The sequence below is a fragment of the Erithacus rubecula genome, assembly GCF_903797595.1.
Source record: "Erithacus rubecula genome assembly, chromosome: 3".
In the NCBI taxonomy this organism is placed as follows: Eukaryota; Metazoa; Chordata; class Aves; order Passeriformes; family Muscicapidae; genus Erithacus; species Erithacus rubecula.
Genome location: NC_136689.1, coordinates 128,899,376 through 128,919,972, shown reverse-complemented (window position 1 = coordinate 128,919,972; position 20,597 = coordinate 128,899,376). Strand labels below are relative to the sequence as shown.

The 20,597-nt window shown below is 34.8% G+C and overlaps 1 protein-coding gene across 1 annotated transcript in view; it reads right to left on the bottom strand.

The window, feature by feature from the left end:
* Positions 1-20,597, bottom strand: part of RIMS2 (regulating synaptic membrane exocytosis 2) — a gene marked incomplete at its 5' end in the record, with an annotated part of 445,281 nt that overhangs the window by 320,735 nt on the left and 103,949 nt on the right. The window contains one exon of the mRNA XM_079301387.1: positions 10,935-11,242. Within this exon, the coding sequence (XP_079157513.1) occupies positions 10,935-11,242 (308 nt within the window). The remainder of the gene's footprint in view (positions 1-10,934; positions 11,243-20,597) is intronic.

Genomic DNA, 20,597 nt, shown 5'->3' with positions numbered 1-20,597 from the left:
AATTTCATAATTGATTGTTGTAACTGTAAGGCTTCATGATACTTGGTGACATACCACAGAATAAATTTTTAAATCTCATTTTCAGACAGAAAAAAAGTGCTTCTGAAAGAAATATCTATATGCCACAGAGTGTGAAATTTCAAATCCTTGCCTTCAGCAAAATCTCCTGGTTTGGCTAGCTTCACCAGGCTTAACCCCAAAAACAACTGACAGCTTTTGAGAGTGTCTGCTAAAAGGACACAAACATTCATATATTATATATATATATATATAATATATATATAATATATCAATTACTTGAAGGAGAAGCAGAGTAGTAAAGTTCTGGAAAAGGATCCAGATCTATGCTAGTGCATCAGTCATTACTGCAATGCAGTTTATCACCATCCAAAATAATTTTTTTGAGAAGTTGAGCCACTGTTATTACTGCACTTAAACCCCCAAGCTCGAGAGTTTGAGTTCCACTGACAAAATATTCCTATCTTTTCCATTATTTAAGTAATATGTCTTCTTCTTTTCCTTCTTACTCTGGTTCTCAGGGTTTTTATAATTGATGTTCTAATTTTAGAAAGAATGTCTGCATTAAAAAATCTACTGAATAGAAATTAAATTATACTTTACATCTATTTTACTTTATTCAGAATATCAGATTTCTTGCTTCAAATATTGATATATATTTTGTAAATGAAAGTCAATTCTTCAGTCTTCATTGTCTGTACTTGAGACACGAGAAGCACTCAAAAAATAAAAAATACATTGTTTTTTAAGAAATGCATATCCAAGTTAAATTTGGCTTCTTTCAAGAATACTTTTTTGTTCCAGACCCAGTTAATAAATGGTACAGGAAGATGAATCACTACATGTCCATTTTAGGAATAAAATGCAACTATCTCATCCTCGTGAGGAGGTGGAAATACAGAACTATCCTTTGAGTTGTCAAATTTCTTATATTCAAGGGTTGAGATTGCTGAACTAATTGTGATTCCTCTTCTAGCTTAAATATTTTTCACAGTTCTAACTGCAGCATAAAGATGCAACTGAAGCAGGTAATTTTTTGTCAGCCCAGCACCTCATGCCAGAGTCAAAAAAGATTAAATTAAAATTAATCCACCTCTTCCAAAAAATCTGGTTTGTGCACTGATTTGGAACATTAGAATGCAATGTCCTTCTGAAGCTCACCAATTTATTTGGCATTATAAAGAAAATCAGAAGTTTTTTTGCTTTAATCTCCTTGGCCTTGCTAGGTATTTTTAAAATTTCTTTAAGTGATCATCAAGAACTTATTTAAAGTCCAGCATTTTCATTACAAAGCCAATACAAATCTAACTTCCAGCAGCTAAAAAACAATTTTTTCTTTCACAACCTTACCATAAGAAATCTTGTCCTTGTCATTTTCTTCTTAGAAAGAAAATGGGGTTTCTGCAGTGAACCCCATGGTTCATCCTATTACAAGCTGCACAACAGAAACTTGCTTAGGCAGATAAACTACATCCAGGGGCCAATTCAAGCATGTAATACCAGCTGACAAAACAGTGCACCAGAAATTTGGAAAACTGTGTTTGGAGCAATGTAACCTCTCGATATTCTATGAAGATGATACACTTCTTGAGGTCCCTGATAGCAATTTCAGCATGCTCAGTGCTGCAGAACCAGGCACCCACTGATGTCATTTTCTAAAAACACCAGGGCATGATTACAGGGCACAGAGCTGCATAGTGCAGGAAGCCAGAACAAGTTACATTTATACACAACCCACTGCATATCATATACAGATATTACCTGGGATTTTAAAACTCCACTTTAAGAGTCACTGACTTCAGGTCACCTACATTTCCTGCTTAACTTGAAATGACATTGTACTGCACTACTTTGCTGCAACTACTCCTTTAAAATGTCTGTGTCTTCATTCTGTAGAGAGCTCTGTTTTTTCTGAAAGGCACAAAATTCAGATTTTTCAAATCTTGGGAGAGAAGTATCCAATTAGCTCACCATAAAGCTGAAAGGACACTTAGAAATGATTAGAGAATTACTGGTTGCAAAGTGAGGAAAATAAGTGAACTACAACAGGGGGAAAGTAAAAGAAGTGGCTTAGAGAAGAAAAGAATATTTGTCTTTAGGTGAAAGCAGATCATGGGTATATCTTTGAAAGCACTTTCAATGCCTAGCCAGAGTTTGGTTTTGCATCTCACACCAGTGAAAAAGAGAGAGTGACACAAGGAAGAAATGAGGTAATGAAATAACTAAATAAATAAATAATTCTATAAGGACATTTCAGTATTTGAAGAAGGGGCAGGAAAAAAAAAAAAGAATAATCATGCTAAAGACAAGGAAGAAAGAAAATCGTACTGCCTAATAATGTAACTTTGAATTATGAAAATATGGTCACCCTGGTCCTATAATATTCATTTTTGTTACATGTTTCCTCAAATCTGACTTAATAAAATAGATTGACAGTGACTAAAATTTTTAATCTTACCAGGTAAATGATAAGTGACAACTAAATTGCACTACAGAAGTGATTTCTTTATCATTTGTGACTTCTAGAGAAACAAAGGAAAAGCCAAAGAATTTGCACCAGTAACAACTTTTATTTTATTTCAGTCTATGGTAAAAAATATGAAAACAAAAAGCCATTCATGTAATTGCTTCCTGCAGATCCCAGAATTACTTGGCTGCTAGAAACAATAAATTTGACTTTGCAGAGTTCTTTACCAAATGTTAGAAATTTCCCTCAGGTACACTCCATGGATGCATTTTATTTACCCTTACACACCATTTCTTTTAAAATATGAGATTTTTAAAAATTTGTTATACTTCTTAAGAGAACTTAGCCTCCCAAGAACAGAGGTCAGTACAACTAAGGATTATGAGCACACACTAAGATCTAACATTCAAGTTTATGCAAGGTCAACAAAACTGCACTTCAAGATATGTTCAATCAGAAAGGTATTGGTCTCATTAATTTTTAAAAATAATTTATAATTTGTCTGATATTTCTTTTTTATAGGATTGTGCTTACAGATTTAGGTTATTAACAGTCTTTTAGCACAAATAAAGACACAGTAGTGCTATACAGAAATGTAACACTGCAACTGAAGGCCAAACTGCCCTTCAAAGATACCAAATACCAGCACTGAATATCCAGACTTCCCTGAGCTTAAGATTGAGAAAAATCTGATAGTGATAGCCTTCAATAAGCAGCATGCAACAAATGTCAGTTGAGAAAAAAATAAAATAATCAGTAACAGTAAGCAAAATAAAAGCATCAGGTTGTAATGGAATTATTTTTGAAAAAGGCTTTCTACTGCAAACAGTGAAAATGAAATTCCCTAAAATCTACATGAGATTAGCTCACTGTGGGGAATAATTGCAGCTGAGTTAGCATTGTCACTTAAAGTTGGAATTAAATATTTTTGTTATATTCCTATTTAAAACACTCTATTGTTTGAGAAGGAACATGGCAGTTTCAGACTGTTTATCAATGTAGGTTAGTTCTGCTACAGTTCTAGAATTTTCCTATTCTCTTTCTCTCTTTTACAAACCATTATCTTTCCCCAAAAAAGGATCCAAAATTGTAGCTTTGTACCCCTTTGTTCAGAGGCCCAATGCTACTTGATATAGGTTCTACATCTAGATAATGACTCACCTTAAAATAATCATAAAAGGTATCATAATCAGTTAGAAAAAATAAAAGGGGAGGAAGGGAAGTAATGCACAGCTCAGAAACTCCCCACTGAAGCCATTCAGTGCTGCACATCCTGAACTTTTTGTCAGAGGGGACACTGCTCATGTGAGCAGGAGATCCACAAAACCAATATTAGGAGAAAAAGAATTGTACAAGGAGTTTAATTTCTCAGAAAACACAGAGTTCTGCAAGGGTAATGGACAGAAAAAGCTCTGTCTCTTTTCCAGAAGTTAGAACAGAATGCATACACTACAACCCATTGCAAGCTAAAAAGGACAGGTAGAAACCAAGTGCATCCACTATAGGTAGTCTGGACTGTTAACAATGTAAATATCATTCAGGAACTCTTTACAGAGACCTTACATTACAAATTATATCAAAATCTTCACCTTCATTAAGCTTAATCCTTGTCATTAGTGTCTAATTATTTTGTTAAAATTTCTGCACTAAAGGATTTCTGACTTTCTTGGACCCAAGGTACTTCTCAATAATTAAATACTTCACTTTCTCTGGCTGTCTTCCCATAAATTTCAATTGCTTCCTCTGGCCATAGTTGTTTTTAAATTATTTTTAATGTCATTTGTGATTGAGACTACAGATAAATTTATCTTCAGTTTCTACCTGAAAGCTGGAACATCCATGTAAAGCTGACCTACACCCTCAATCCTATGTGTAGATGAATTAAATAATTAAAAGAGCAGTTCTGTGAAGAAAAAACTAATTTATTTGTTCTAAACTATTATGTCAAGAATCATAGAAAGCATACAATGAAATGAAAGCATAAGAAACAAAAGCAAAACTACTGAGACCAGTTTTCAGATTGACATTGGTTTCACTCTACAGCTCTAAGGACTATTAAAGTGGTATAAAATGCTGGAATGGCAGTAGGAAGACAAATACAAAGCCTTATTTAGATGCAATTCAAATCCTGTAAAACTTAAATCTTTAGTTAATATGTTAAAACTACTGTAGGTTACTAAAATCCTTTGCATCCTGTGGTAGCACAGGGAAAGTCACTGTGAGGCCTTTGCAGTCATCCATGGAAAAGAATATTGACTCCATTTTAAACACAACCTGCACATTTCTAGTACAAAGTATTAGATTTATTCATTAAGTGAAAGAATATAATTATGCTTGTCAACAATTGTGGGGGTTCTGCTACTGTGGTGGTAAAAATATTTTTAAAAATCATTTATTTTATGCCTTGCATAAAGAATTCTAAAAGGTATAGAGAAACTGTTCTCTGAGCATGTACAAATCTACACACAGCTTTATCAATCTGACTCTTGAACACCAACACAATTTAAATATTGTCTCTACGCAATTATTTCAATATTTCTCACTCTCTTTAAATATTTCAGCAGGTAAAAAAAATAGGTAAAAAAGTTAAAATACCTCTATTTTACTTGAGAATCAAGTAAAATACTTTGCTTTTGAATATGCTTAGCCTCCAAGTGAAGGGGTTTTAGCACATCTAGCCTGGAAATCAACTCAGGTACTCAGAAATAGAAACAATCAAAAGCAGAGGTTGCACTACACTGACATGTCATAAGTGTGGCAGCAGAAGAATGGTGATAATCTCAGGAAATGGGCAGTTTTCAGCTTTTCCAAAGGAAGCACAATTGTCTGACTTTAATGTTACATTTGTCATATTTTAAATTGCAATAAACTAACATAAGTTCTGTATTCAGTGTCAGTTGTTCACGAGCCAACAATTAAAGAAGAATCATTTTAAAAAGATGTAAACATGAAACAGATGGACACACATTTTCATTTTTAAATTCATGCTGCTCTTTCATGTTTCTTGTCTCACTTATGCTTGCTTTTTTCCTCTCTCCTTTTTTCTCTTGTTTTGGTCTCTTCTTCCTCTCTGTTCACACTCAGACACCCTCACTGCAGTCCCAAAAGACAGATCCTACACTGCCAGCTCATACTGGCATTCCTCCCAAGAATGGAAGGAAAGGGACACAGGAAACCACTTTCAACACTACTTGCATTGGTAACACAATGGAATAAAGCCTTTATATGTGGGAAGCAGCAGTATACCTTTCATAAAGAATACATGCACAAATCCTGCCCATTCATACCCAAGTAGCCTCTTGTTTGCATTTCTTACTCAGAATAAAATGCATTCTCCAAGCCTCCTATATAGTGTCTGGAAATCACCCTAAAAATCTTTTTTTTTTTTTTTTCCCCTGAAGTAAGAGGGTTGATAGAAAATAAATCCCCAAATACATATATGTCTCTGACAGTAGAAAACAAGGAAGAAGGAAATAGGATGTATCTTTACTGTGTCTGCTGGCCTGGAAAATAAATACTGCTGTTGTGCAACTCTGCAGCTGCTCACTCTCTCAATTCGTTGTTTTCGTTCTGGTTTTTATGATTTAATCTCATATCCTTACAGTTAATCTGAAAAGGGTTCCGGCAGCTTTATTTATTAGTCTTCCTTCAGATCATGAGCTTACAGATCATGATCTTTCCCTATACCAAGAAGCAATTCTCTTTTTGTGACAAGGCTCACCCTCTGATAGATGTAGCAGGAACAAATTGACTCATGACACGTGAAAATGAACATCCTCATAATATTTTCACTTTTTTTTTATTGACTCTCATGAAAAATATCTTTGAGAAAGTTTTTCTTCCGCTAATATAATGCATGAAAAATATATATTGTAAAATTAAAGCCTTCATTTTTAAATTCTGAAGAACATTTTGAATTCATAAAATACAGATTAGGGAAAATAATAATTTTTTTAAACCCTGAAAAGTCCACATCTACCTGAACTACACAACACCATTTCAGATATATATTAATAGCTGTGTCATTGTAACATTGCTTTGGGAAGATGCATGGGTTGTTTACTACTTTTGAAGAGATATGTATATGTACAGAATAAAGGTTTGTGAAGCAACACCACTGGAATGTCACAAAATATTTAAATTTTAAAACACTGAATATATGGAAAATTACTGAAATGGCTTTACAATAGATCCTACTGAGAGTAAGAAAAATTGTCTTAAAAGCTTAGTATGGCACTGCATAAAGATCTAACAATTCAGGCAAACAATTACAAAAAAGCTTCATATATGCATTAGGTTCCTTGTTTCCCAGATTTTAATTTTAGGATGTTGTACACATTTTAATAGGACATTATAAACATAGGCTTTGGAACGAAGAAACCAACCATTTCACAAGCTGATTGCCTGCTGCAGAATGACAAATTATTTTTCCTGCTAGAAATAAAACACATATTGTATGTTGTGTACTGTACTCCGTGGGGAAAAAAGACTATAGGAAAGATCTTGATGAAAATAAAACAAAATCTGACCCCTTTTCTTAATCCAGAATTAATGTGAAACTGCAAATCAAAGAACTGCAGCTACAAATCTACCATCTGTGCTCAGTAGACCTCAGAAAAGTCCTTCTGAGTCTATGGATTACTTAAAATAATATTTCACATTTCTTGGATTCACATCATTTTGCATTTTTCAGGGAAGCTAGTGTTACACTGTATCAGCATTCATACAACCTGCACACAAGATTAAGTCTGAAAACCACTACATATGATTACAGTTCAACTGTGCTTAGCTCAAAACCTCCATGTGGGACAAATTACATTTGTCCCACCCCAAACAATGTCAAACACACCATGGTCATTTAGTGCATCACACACATGTGCCTGATGCCCCTGCCTTACCCACAGGTTTTCTATATAAAAAGCAGTAAAAGGACAGATTGTCAACACTTTGGTAAGGAATTTAAACTGCAAGAGGGTAGTTTTAGGCTAGATATAAGGAAGAAAATCTTTACTGTGAGGGTAGTGAGGCACAGGAACAGGATGACCAGAAAAGCTCTGGATGCCCCATCTCTGGAAATGGAGGCATGGATGGGGCTTTGAGCAGTGCTCCGGGGGAAGGTGTCCTTGCCCATGGCAGGTGGGGTGGATCTAAATGATTTTAAGGTTGCAGTCTAAGTGATGCTATGATTCCATTATATGCACTACAGAAAAACAGTAATGAAAAACTGTTCTGCTCTTGGTAAGTATAACTTACTATTGAACTTTTTTTTACATTTTATTTTTTCTGTAATGGATCCAACATGAGAAGCATGGCCTTGGAGAATGTGCAATCCAAAATCATCCCAGGCTTCTTCAGACAACAAAGTACAGATCAGTCAGAGAAGATCTATAATAAGGTACCTATCCATCTGTCTAAACAGGCTGGGATCTATCAATTGAAAATGCAACTGTTGCTTACATCAAGGAAACAGAATACTAGTCTAATGGCTGAAACAATAAAATTTTAATGAAGAATAATACTAGTAAAGAAAACAGGAAAAAAATATGGTGAGTACTACTTAAGGATGGAAAAACAAAAAAGCACAACCACAAAAGACACAGTAAGGAATGAGACAGAAAGGACATTGATGATCTTGAGATTAAAGAAGTGAATGTTGCCCTTTACTCTGTGACCAACATGTCTCCAGATGACCAAGATAAGACATATGATACTTGATTCAAAGAACTTAGCAATGATTGCTGCAAGACCCATGGAAGCTACAAAAAGAGCAAAAATCATTGGGCAAAAAGAATATATTTTTCCTTTCTATTCAAATCATAACCCAACTGTATAAAGTCTTAGCAATACCTTTCTTTTCATAAGTGGTTATTGTTTTTACCATTTTAAATTATTTTTTGTGTCAAAACTAGTGTTCTTGGGATGAAAAATAAGACACAAAATATAGGTCTCACTTTCTACTTACTTCCATTATTGTCATTGTGCAAGGCAAGCAACAATCACTTCTAAATTCTTAAAAACTTTTTTGTCTATTTCCTTATTATTTCTGACATTTCGAATGGCCAAGATTTCTCAAAGAATTCCTCCATGTAGACAAATGGTCTAACATACTTGTCAATTGCTCAATTTCTTCAGATACCTAGTTTAAGAGTAGAAAATGTCCCCCCTTCCTCCTTCTTCACCCCACTTTATTTACTGAGCATGATGTCTCATGGTTTGGAATATCCCTTTGGTCAGTTTGAATCACCTGTCTCATCTCAGGACATGTTTTTGTCTCCTCCCAACCTCCCATGCACCCCCAAATTCCTCACCAGGGTTGACAGTATGAGAAGCAGAAAAGCTCTTGGCTCTGTGTAAGCCCTGCTCTGCAATAACAAAAAAGTCTTTATATGATCAACCCTGGGTTCAGCACAAACCCAAAACACAGCCCCATACCAGCCACTGTGAAGAAAATTAACTCTACCCCAGCCAAAGCTAACACAAATTTTAAGCCTTTCTGGTATTACTGATGAGAATAGCAATGGCCCCACAGCACACAGAGATCTACACTTAAAGGCTCTCCCCACCGTTGAATTCTGGGGTATTTTTTCTCAGAGCTGTTGATATTCTCTTCTAAAGACCCATTTGACCAGTAAGACCTCGAATGGACATCACAGAAGAATTTTTTCATTAGGTCCAGAAAAAACAGTCTATGTGAGGAACATTAGGGAGTAAAATTATTCAAAAGACCTTATATCCTTCAGTAGCATATATCATATTCTAAGCATGCTTGTATATAGTAATTAGAGAACATCAGTATTATTATCCAAATAATACTTGAAGAGGCTAATGGCTGAAAAAACTATCTGAACTTAAATAATATATCAAGTACAAGTGATCAATATCAACAAAACAGTTCTGATTTCAGGCACAAAGTCTACAATTCTTCCTGATGGAAAATATTACTGCAGACTGTCCATGTTTATCATTTAACTCTACTTAGGGTGAAGGTGTATTGCATATCTCAATTATATATTTGTATATAATATAATTAATATATATTGACTCTCTCCCTCCATATTTCTGCATGCATATAATATGAAAATGCTTTCAGAGTTAAATTGTTCATGCTAACAAGGGTTTGAGATTTTCTTATTATCACATTATCTATTATATTAATTTCCTGGAAAAATTAAGGGGAAAAATGAACCACAAGAGAATCAGTCTGTCTCTCCTGCTCTCTATTTTCAGGTTAGGGTGCCAGCTGTGTTTTCCAGAGATTACACATGTAACTGAGGAGCACTCAGGAGAACTAAGTACTGAACTCAGCCAAAATCAGAGCAAACAGCAATAGACAGAATGAGTCAAACTAAAAAAGGTTTGATTAATTGCATTCAGTTTTTTCTCATGTAAGACCAAAAACAGGAACTAAAATATGGTGGAATACAAGAGGCGAGGAAAAAGGAAAACTATTTTAGTATACTAAATGTAAAACATACTATACACATCTAACATTTTTCAAGCTCTCAGAATAAATGCTGTAATGAGGTCATATCTGGGCAGCAGAGAAAAGCTGCCAGATTACACTGCTCTGGCTGCCAAATTCCAAGGCAGCTAGAGGTCTCTCACACACACGTGAGATATCATTTCCATGGAAACACCTGAGCAACCTCACTCTCATCTTTCTCTTCCCATCATATTTAAAGTTCTATACCAGTGCTCTTTATGAAAAAATTAAATTCCTTCAATGAAACCATTTTTTATTTTTTTGTGTTCCCATAAAACCTGGCCACTGAGGCTGAGAGTTTTCTGGTGCCTTTTACTCAATCACATCAAGAAAAAGGGATGGAAGTTCCTGCTTCAGCCTCTGGCTGAACCGCCTTTTACTACATTAGCACTGATAGAGTTACAGTTTCAAACAGCACAAGTAACACTAAGGTAAACCAAGAAAGGAAAGTATTTCTACTAATGACAGTAACTAACAGAAAGAAACTGAGAAACCGTGAAAAGACTCAAAGATTTCACCATTCTCAATACTATATACTGCAAGTACAACCAGATGTTTTAATCAGTAGTCTGAACAGATGCTGTCTTCCATTAATCTGCCTTCTTGAGTCCTATTTCTGATTTGCTATAAAGTTAGTGACCACGAAAGAAATATGGTAACATTCTGCACAGAACAATGACTGTAATTTGACAAAGTCACAAGCACATGGACAAACTCTGTCACACTGAAACTGGCATGTACCGCATTTTTTCAGCGAGAAGAAATGAAGAGCACACACTGGCTATGACCATCTGAAACCAACAAAAGACTTCTCAGTGCTGCTTCCAAATACCTAGTATATATTTTATAGGCTACAGGAAAAAAAAACAAAAAATAAAAAAATAGACAAAACTTTAAAAGCTAAAATCAAATTCATAGCATAAATTAATCAGATCTTATCAGGATAATCATTAAATACTTTCTTACCTGTCTGATGTGTCGCTTGTTACTTGATGCTTTACTGTTGAACCATTCTTAATGGAGTCTTGTCTCGTGAGCCCTTGAGATCTGTTTTTGTCCAAAGCTTGTGTGGATATGTCACCTGGTGGTGCTTGGTACTGCGGGTGCTCCTGCAGTTTTGCTTTTTTCTCTTGAGGTGCTTCCTCATTCCTCAGAGCTCTAATTCCTTCTTGGTCTGGCTGCTGTGGTGCGTGTGATCCACTGTTATAGAACCAGGCTCCTGATTTTGTGAGGATTTCTTGTTGTTTTCGGCACAAGTTACATACCCACATTACCTGTTCAGACATATTTAAATGTAAAATCCATTAGCTTGTAGACACTGAATACAACATTTTCAGCAAGCACACATCAATTGACTATTACCATTACCAAAGGTAGAAAAACTACAGTTTTAATTCTATTAAAATTACAATATCTTAGCTACCATACAATAAAATATGTCTGTACAACCTCGGAATAACTAGTTTAAAGGAAAAAAAAAACAAAAATGCTTTCAGTCTTTTTTTTTCCATTATTTGTAATACAAGGGAGAAAAACAGATACTAGCAATATAAATGCAAAGGTTCTAATACTGAGGTTCCAATGGTAATAAATATAAGCTTTGAAAATTAACACAATAATTTGAGGATAATAGAAAAAATTAATTTAAAATTATTAAATTTTCAATCCATTTTAATTCTCTCACTAAGAGTAAGGAACTTTAGAAAAGGTCATCTGCTGCTGCAAGCAAGTAATTTTGTAATTCTCCAAAATGCTCTGCAGATTTACTTTCATGGTGGTCTATATCTGATGCTTACATGAAGATGCTGACTTCAAGAAGTGACTTCAATTTCAAAGTAATTTTAAATTAAAGCTGTTTTATAACTAAAATAACACAATTTATAAGGTGGTATTTGTCTCTACTTCACACCCACAATTTAGCTTTCACTATATCCTTACTAAATTATTAAAATTATTATAATTTCCCAGCTGTGTAATCCTGCAAATAGAAACAAATTTTTTCTAAATATTCTAAAATGTATTTCTTTGCAAAGCTTATGTTTCTGATCACCTTAGTCACATGGCAGTTCAGGAAATCAACAACACCAACTATCTGTAAGTTAATTTCATGAGAACATTCAGTTATCATGCTATATGAGAATAAATCAATGCAGTGAATCAAATACAACACACCAGTCATGAACACATTGGACCATTCAAACTGATTATTGTGTAAATCCAAACTTTGGAATGTAAATAGTATTGATTCAATGCAAGTTCCACCCTTCACTCATTAATCTTCATTTTTCCTAAGCCTTAGCTTCCTTTTCTTTCTCTTCCCTTTATAGATTTTTGTATGAGTTCACAGACAAAAATTGTACCAATTTTACTATACAATCCTTGAATGTCTAGTTATCATTTCTCCAGTCTAATCCTACAGCAAACTGCCTTTTTTCCAAAGGTTTAGAGTATAGGACATGCAGAAGCTTACATCAGTGTTCATCACTCTTTTAAATGCAGCCAGCTCCATGGAATTATAAGGAAGATGTAATTTCTACCTCCACAATGCATTTAGCTCAGTCCTGCAGAAAAGGCTTCAGAAGTTGCAATCTGTATCTTGCTTTCATTCCTCAGGCTGCTATCTAAGAGATAATTTGGGCCATGCTCTCTAGTCAAGTCTCACAAAAATCTTTCAGTGAGAGCTTCATATAGAAGGCTACTTGGATGCAAGGTTCATACTCAAACTAAAGTCACCAACTGCCTCAACCACAAACTCTTGGGCTGGGGCAAGAAAAGAGGCATCACTTGCCCATTTAATGGTGGTGGTACACCCCATCCTAGTAAAGGATGGTACACCCATCCTTCTTATCTTTTTATAGGACTGATATCATTTATGAGAACTCATGTCTGCTTCAATAAGACAAAAGAAACCACCAAAGCACTGAGGGCAAAAAAAAGGAGACTCCCTGGGTAGCAGCTTTCTCTCTGAGATATGTTAGAGAATGCCCTTAGAGGACGTTTAAAGGTCAAAACTGTGTATGCTTCAGGCCTGGACATCATTCAAATACAAATTTAAGAACTGGTCTGTTTTACCCTTGCTAATTAAGTTAGAAAATACATGAGAAAGCACCAAAGTGAAATTTCAGAACCCAAGACAAAAATATTTTTGCCCTCTTTAATCAATAGAAATTAAAAGGCTTTAATATTTCTGCTAGGTCTGTACACAGCTGAAAGTAGTTCTAAACTTTCCATGTATGTGTCAGAGCAATGAAAGAACCAGATGTGAAACAATTATGTAAGTATACAAAATATATAACAACCTGAATGACAAATGAGATAAAATCCCCCACAGTTCTCATTTGTTATTTTCACTTCTTTTAGTAAATGTCAAAATATCACAAAAATTAGATACTACAGTCAAAACACGTGGGCAACTTTTTCCTTGCCTGACAGTCATAATTCCAGGATGACCAGTATTATTCTCATGGATTCAGCAGAATAAGAGTTTCCTCTGAATTAATATGATTTCCTATCACCTCCTCTAAAAGTAGAATCAGGAAGAGTACTCTTAACCTAATCTGATTCCTGAAAAGTCTATTTAGAGTATTTCAGATTGAAAAACAAAATCAAATACATGCCATTTAAAATGCATAGGTTTATGAATTGTGCAGATTTTTTTCTGCTTTTCTAGAAGCATTTAATGATAATTACAGGCCACACTTCAGATAAAGCCTTATTTTCAACATAACTTCAATATACAGCATTTCACAGTGTTAACCCTAACATAATTTTAGCTTCAAATAATCACACAGAGTGAGAAGAATGGGAACTGTCACACAGACAGAAATGCTTCCAGTGAGCACAAAAATTACAAGCCTTCAGACAGTACTGGGCAAAATTGCTTTCCCCATCTTATGGCAGCATGTAGAAGCATTCTTGCAATTTAGAAAATACTGGTAATTTGTAGTGCAGACCTCTCAATTAAATGACAGACTCTTGTAAGATGGTGTCCTGAGAGCACAGACAGGAAGGTGGAATGTTCTGGACAGGATTTCTCCTTCTGCCCCCAGGAGCCTGGGACAGAGTGCTCAGCAGCTACACACATGCAGGGCAGGTCTGTCCCTGCACATCCCTCCAGGACAGAGCCTTTACTGGGACTGTGGCAGCAGCACTGCAGAGAAGCAAAGACCAGGAGAGTAGACTGCATGCTCAATGCATGCATTTCGACAATGCTGCAAGGAGAAAATAGAATTTTCCCTTCTAAAACAGAAATAAAAAAGGACTAACACTTTACATCAGAAATCTGCACTCCAGGGTAGGCACACTACTGCACACATTTGCAGCTCTCCTAACCACCCTCCAAAAAACAGTCATGAGCATATTTGTACACAAAAATCAGTGTTGCAGTTTGTGGGTGTCAATCCTCCACGTGAGAACACTGCCAATTTGAAAAGGAAAACGGGGAAAAAATCTCCTCCCCAATGTTAAGCACCAGCTCAAAACCAGAACCCCAGGTGCCAGTGGCAGTGGATCGGGATGTGCTTTTCCATAGGAAAGGCTGAAACACCACCTAGTGCATACAGCAGGCATTGCTGCAGCTCGGTTCAAATCAGCTTCTCATTGCTGAAAAGAGCATACTAAACATTGCTGACATTTTCACACTACCCCTTCCATCCATGTTTTCAAACAATAATTTCTGTTTTCATAACTCTTTATATTTTCACACTGAAAAGAAGTATTCCAGTTTTGGATTAGACAGATTTACCTTAAAGCCTCCATCTGCTTTCCATTCTCAAAGGTTAATTCTACAGAGTGAACTAGTAAGTCCTAATTCACTTTTGATTTCTTCACTGTTTTTGACAAGATTATCCATAATATGCTCCCACTTCTAACACTGCCCAGCAGCTTTCATCACATATTACTAGCACTTAGTATTACATGGGCCCATAAAACAAATTCTGCAAAACCTAGAGTAATCAGCCATTTCACATCTACATACCAGAAATAAATAATGCACGAAAATATCACTTCTTTGCATTGTACTAAAAAAGATATTAATCTTTTTGTTCTTAGATAAAATTTTTCAAAACATATTTGACATACTACTTTAACTTCAATAAATGGGAAATATATTTATCAGTAAATTATATCCACAGATATTTCAAGTGAAAACAAAACACAATTTAATAAAGTTCATTTTATTATTTTCAGATAGATCATTTGAAAAGACAACTATCTTAAAAAACACCATTCACTGTTTCTGTAAGTACAGTTACAGATGGTCTAACACTAAATCCTGAGAAGAAAATGGAAACCTGATTTTATTTAAGATTAGATTAAAAGGCTCAGTATATTTGATTACGCATAAGCCTGAGTTTGATAGCTTTGACACTACAATCCAAGAAATAATTATACCAAATCTTCATCAGTCTTTAGAACATCAAATTACAGATGTGCTGAGGTGAAAAATTGTAGTGGAAGGCTTCCATTTCAGTAGTATTTCAGCAAATCTATTAGAGTTCACCTGCTTGCCAGAAGCATCTAATATATATTAGCATTATATTAACTGCTGTGCTTGCTGTTAGTAATCTTAAGTAAATTTCATGTCTTTGTTGGTTTTTTTGGCTCTCATATGTCATGCAAGATACAATTCTTTAAAAATTATACAAGGTAATAAAACTATAGCACTGAGAAGAAGGAAGACATAAAAGGAAGAGTAGAAAGACTCTGCTTGGGTCATCAAGGTCACTAATCATGATTACAAACACCTTACTGCTAGTCTTTTTTTTTCCCCTAATTTGTTACCAGTAAAAAACGTCATTGAATCACAGTTCCCAAGGAACTCTAAGTTGAATAAGTGAGTGTCCTGGGTCTGGAACTGTGAGGACCCCTTTGAACATCATCTCCCCAGAAAATGAGATGGAACTGCTTTTCTAGTTATTGGGTTTTTTCAGAATACATTAAGATCTCTCAAAATATTCCAGCAAAATATAAATGTTGTAATTATCCCTGTCAGAAGTAAAACTTTTTAGTACACTATTAATTGGCTAGAAATCAATCTTTCTCAAATCAGACTAGAAGAGTTCTAGAAGTTAGCTAAAACAGAGAATTTTGTCTACTTGGTTCTATACACTATCTAAACATGCCTCATGTTTGCACTAAAAAAAAAAAAATAAACAGTAATTCCCTTTTGCTCTGCCCATGTGAAGTCTATGTTTTCTCTTACAACCAAGAGTACTGACTTCCACTACTGGTGAGGGAAAATTTGTGCTCTTTTCTGTAAGTTGTTTCCTTTAAAACAATTTCTGGGTTGACATTGCTTTTTCATGAAAGTGTCTATGACTGTGGAAGATTTATATATAGCATATGCTATCCATAGCCAACATTTCTAATTTTGGAAAACACGGAGGCTTTTGCAATGTCTGTATGATTTCTCTATAGAGACATAATCCAAGTGGTTTGGGTCCAGAATATAGATGCATCTTTTGCAGCTGCTGAGATCTATTTTAAAGACATAAAATCATTATTTTGGAGTGAATGGAATAAATCTTTATACTCACACATTGTAAGCAGCAGAATCTGGTTATAACTTTAATGAAACAGAAACTCTTCCATCTCTTTTTACTGTTCTGACTGTTCAGACAAGTCCCCTTTCCATTTCCTTCTGTTACATTAATGCATTTAGTCAAATGAAGTACAGTTCATGAGCAAAGTTAATCTCTGAATTTGTGACTTTTATAAAAGTTGATAAAGATTACCTATTTTTTTCACTATTTTGCTATGCCACTAGTCTGTGCTATGGTACTGACTTTCATTTCTATATTATGATCAGTTTGACTGAATGCCAAAACTGCTGTAATATTTGTCTTTTATCTGTAATGACATATGGATACCTATCCCACAAAATTGTATTAAATATCACATGAATTCCAATACCAGCTAAGAAAAGTGGGAGAGTCTATAATATTGATATGAGACAAATATCTTTACATATATTTTAAGGGATATGTGTATTTGCACTACAAAAATTCTTTGTTCTGGGAGAGTGATTATATTTGCTCTTGACTTTGTAGAGAATGGATACATCACCAAAGTTATAATGAAAAGTTATAATGGCCATAAACAACCAAGTCAGAGTGAAATAAGTGCATCACTTATTGTGCATGCATATGATACAGAATATATTTACATGACACTGTCTTTCAAGCATAAGAGAAAATTACATAATTTTAATTTTTAAAAGGTACACTTTTGTTCTAATGTGGCTTTCTTCTAATGGACAGGGTATCTTTTTTGCATCACCCTTTTACTATCCTTAAGACATATACTAGCAATTTTGTTCATACATTTTTTTCAACCACTCTACATGCACAGTAGGAAGTAGGACTAAAAACTGTTAGAACACTAATCTAGCTGCATTAATGTAAGCCAAAGCACATACTTCCTAAAGTATTTGTATAAAAAGAAGTTCATGCATAAAATATCTGATATTCTGATGTTTAATATGAAGAATAATATCATTAATAATAATAATTGTAATTCGTTCAATATTAATAGTAGTCTGATATTTTATATTAAGTTAATATCTGATATTTAAGGTCTGTAGAGGCAATCATTTGGGCTTTTTAATTATGGCACAGGCACAACTCAAAACTGTCCAGTCCATGCCAATGAAAACAGTGCAGAATTCCCACACAGTGACATATTGACCTTACTTAGCTCCTTCATCAGTTTTTATGAAGAATTGGAATGGTGTACAGACTTCCAGAAAGAAAATGGCTATTGTGGCATTAGGTGTGCTTTGGACATAGTACAAACTGGTCAGTCCTATGTCTCAACAAAAGCACCTGCACCACTTCCAAGATGGAATTCATAAACCTACACACTACTCCAGAGGACCATGAAGGTTTATTAAATAAGTGCTCTGGATTTGGCATGAAATAAATCTGCTCTAAGTGAACAATTTACAACACTGTTCACAAAAGTTGTTCTAACCTTGGAAATCTGAATAATTACTCAGTATAGTGAGAATGTACAGTTGACCAAGCTACATTTGCACCAAATTTTCAGATTTTTAACAGTCTCAGAAAAGCAAAAGAACTGAGCACACAGTTCCTGCACTTTTCTTAGGAAACTTAAGCTCATTAAGTACACTGGATAGTAAGAAACCTCATGGATTGCTTCCAGTTACCTGCTGTTTCAAAGAAAATATATTTTTTGAGCTTCACAATATAATAAACTTTCTTAAAATTATTAATATAAATAACGAGCCCATTATCTGTCAAAATGCTTTTCCAAGTTCTACAGCTACAATGGAAAAAATGCCCTTCAATTTCTAGTGCTCACATATTCCAAAATAGTTTATTGCTGTTTATTCTTGTACCAGTATCATCATAAAGTGTAGATAGCTCCTTTCTCTCCTCAGTGTTTGCTGCCTGATGTTTTTATAGAAACCAATCACATACTCTCTGCTTTAATTTTTCAGGACCAAATCGATTTTGCTCTTTGAGACTATGCCTATACTAGCAAGACATAACCCTGTCACAGGGCCAGGTGCTGGCCCAGGATTGCCTGCTAATTCCTATGATTGCTGGCACAGTCAGCCCTTGCTAACCAGCATCTCCCAGACAATGCCAGCACACCGTGTAGGAGAACAGCATGGAGCAAAAACTGCTCCTAATAAGCAGCTTGGACTCAGTTACCCTGCTACAGAAAGCAGAATTCAGGATTGTTGATCACACAGGAGTCCCTGCCTGGCCTGTAGTTCAGAGAAGAAAGCCTTACTAGTTCTTAAATTCCTGATTTTACACTTAGTGGTATTTTATCACACTCATTTTCACTGCAGGAGTTCAGAAGGTCATCCGGCTCTCTATTGTGCAGTATCCCATTGCTCCCCTGTGCTGATAAGTATCCAACTTTGTGAAACCAATGTATTTAATTACAGCTTTCTTGTTCTCTATGCCAAGGCCACTAGTGAAAATATTAAAGGTCTTCCCCAGTACTAAGGCTTGAAGAATACATCTAGCTTTCCTCTCCATTTCTTTATTCAATTAACCCTCATTGTTTCAGTTTAACCAGTAATTTCTGTGGGTCTACTATAATTTAAGCTTCTGCAAAAAAAGTTAGGTTTTTTTAACACTTACGCTTAGCCTTCCCTGCACAACAACAAGTCACTTGAACTCCTCTGTCCAATTGTTTTTGCCTACTCTTTCCCTTAATTTCTCAAAAAATAATTCTCTCTGTAAAGACTGTGATTAGAGCAACTTTGGTCATGGATTTAAAAATTGTGACAGAGAAAAGACAAGTTTTTGGTAAAAAATAGACAGTTATAGTTGCAATAAGGAAATGCAAATAGGCATTAAAATCATTAATTTTCAAAATTTTTCTAGCCAAGTGAATGATACTAATGTCTCTTACACAAATATTGAATGTCTGAAAATATTAAGGGTTTTTAAAATAAAATCCTATTATCATATTTTAATTATTTTAATAAAAATTGATTATTATGAGATATTACTATACTAAATATTTGTTTCCCAACAAATTTGGGACATAGTAGAAACAATCCAAATGGCACTTTCAAGCTATTTTACTTTACCAAGACTTCTGTTCTCAAAGACAATGTTAAATAATATTCAAATATCATAAAGTGACTTCATTTTGAGAATTTTGTTTCCTACAAGTCTCAATTAGATGTTATTTATGCCTCTTTGTGTTCAAAAATCTGTACTAATGTCACAGCCTCATTAAGGGACTAGCTAATGAAAATAAGAAATTATCTACAGCCCAGAGGTGCTGAGCATGTTCATCAATTAACACTTGTAAATTGTCTGAAGACGAATGGCACTAAGTGTTCACAAGTTATTTATAAATATAAGACACAATATCAACATCAACACGGGACCAAAAGGGAGGAAATGTGACAGGACCACAATAAGCCTGGGGTCTGCATGCAGATGGCACTAAATTGAAATCAACAGAATTACACCATTTACATCATCTGCGTCATCATTCATTACTGAAATTGTCTGAGAAAAATGGAAGATCCAACTCTAATGAAATGTAACATAATGGTAATAGAAAAATTGAGATGCTTATCATGTAGTTACTGCTGTATTGAGTCTCACATAAACATTCCTCAACTTTACATGAACTTGCTGCCTGTAGTCACAGCAGCACAACTCTCAGATAAAATGTAAAATGTATAGAGAATCATAGAATATGTTGAGCAGGAAGGGCTCCATAAGGAGCATGGATTCCAACTCCCAGCTCCTCAAAGGACTGCCTACAACTGAACCATACCACTTATGAGCATTACCCAGATGCTCCTGGAATTGCAACAGCTGCCTGCAATAGATGCACAGAATAGTAAGAAAACCTATCATTTTTTTTTAAATTATATGTATGTCAGTATGCTTGTTTAATGAATTTCAATATAGAATAGACTAAGGGTAAAAAAAAGCAACAGACTTAGTGACACCTTACACAGTCAAGTATATATGCCTGGCAATATGATGGAGAGAACAATCATATTTAACAAAAGAAAAAAAGGAACAATGAAATAAAGCTCTTTTTTTCTTTTATTTTTAATTCAATGAAAAATAATCCCTTTTGTTAGGAAGCAAATATGGCAAACTGCCTATATTTTTA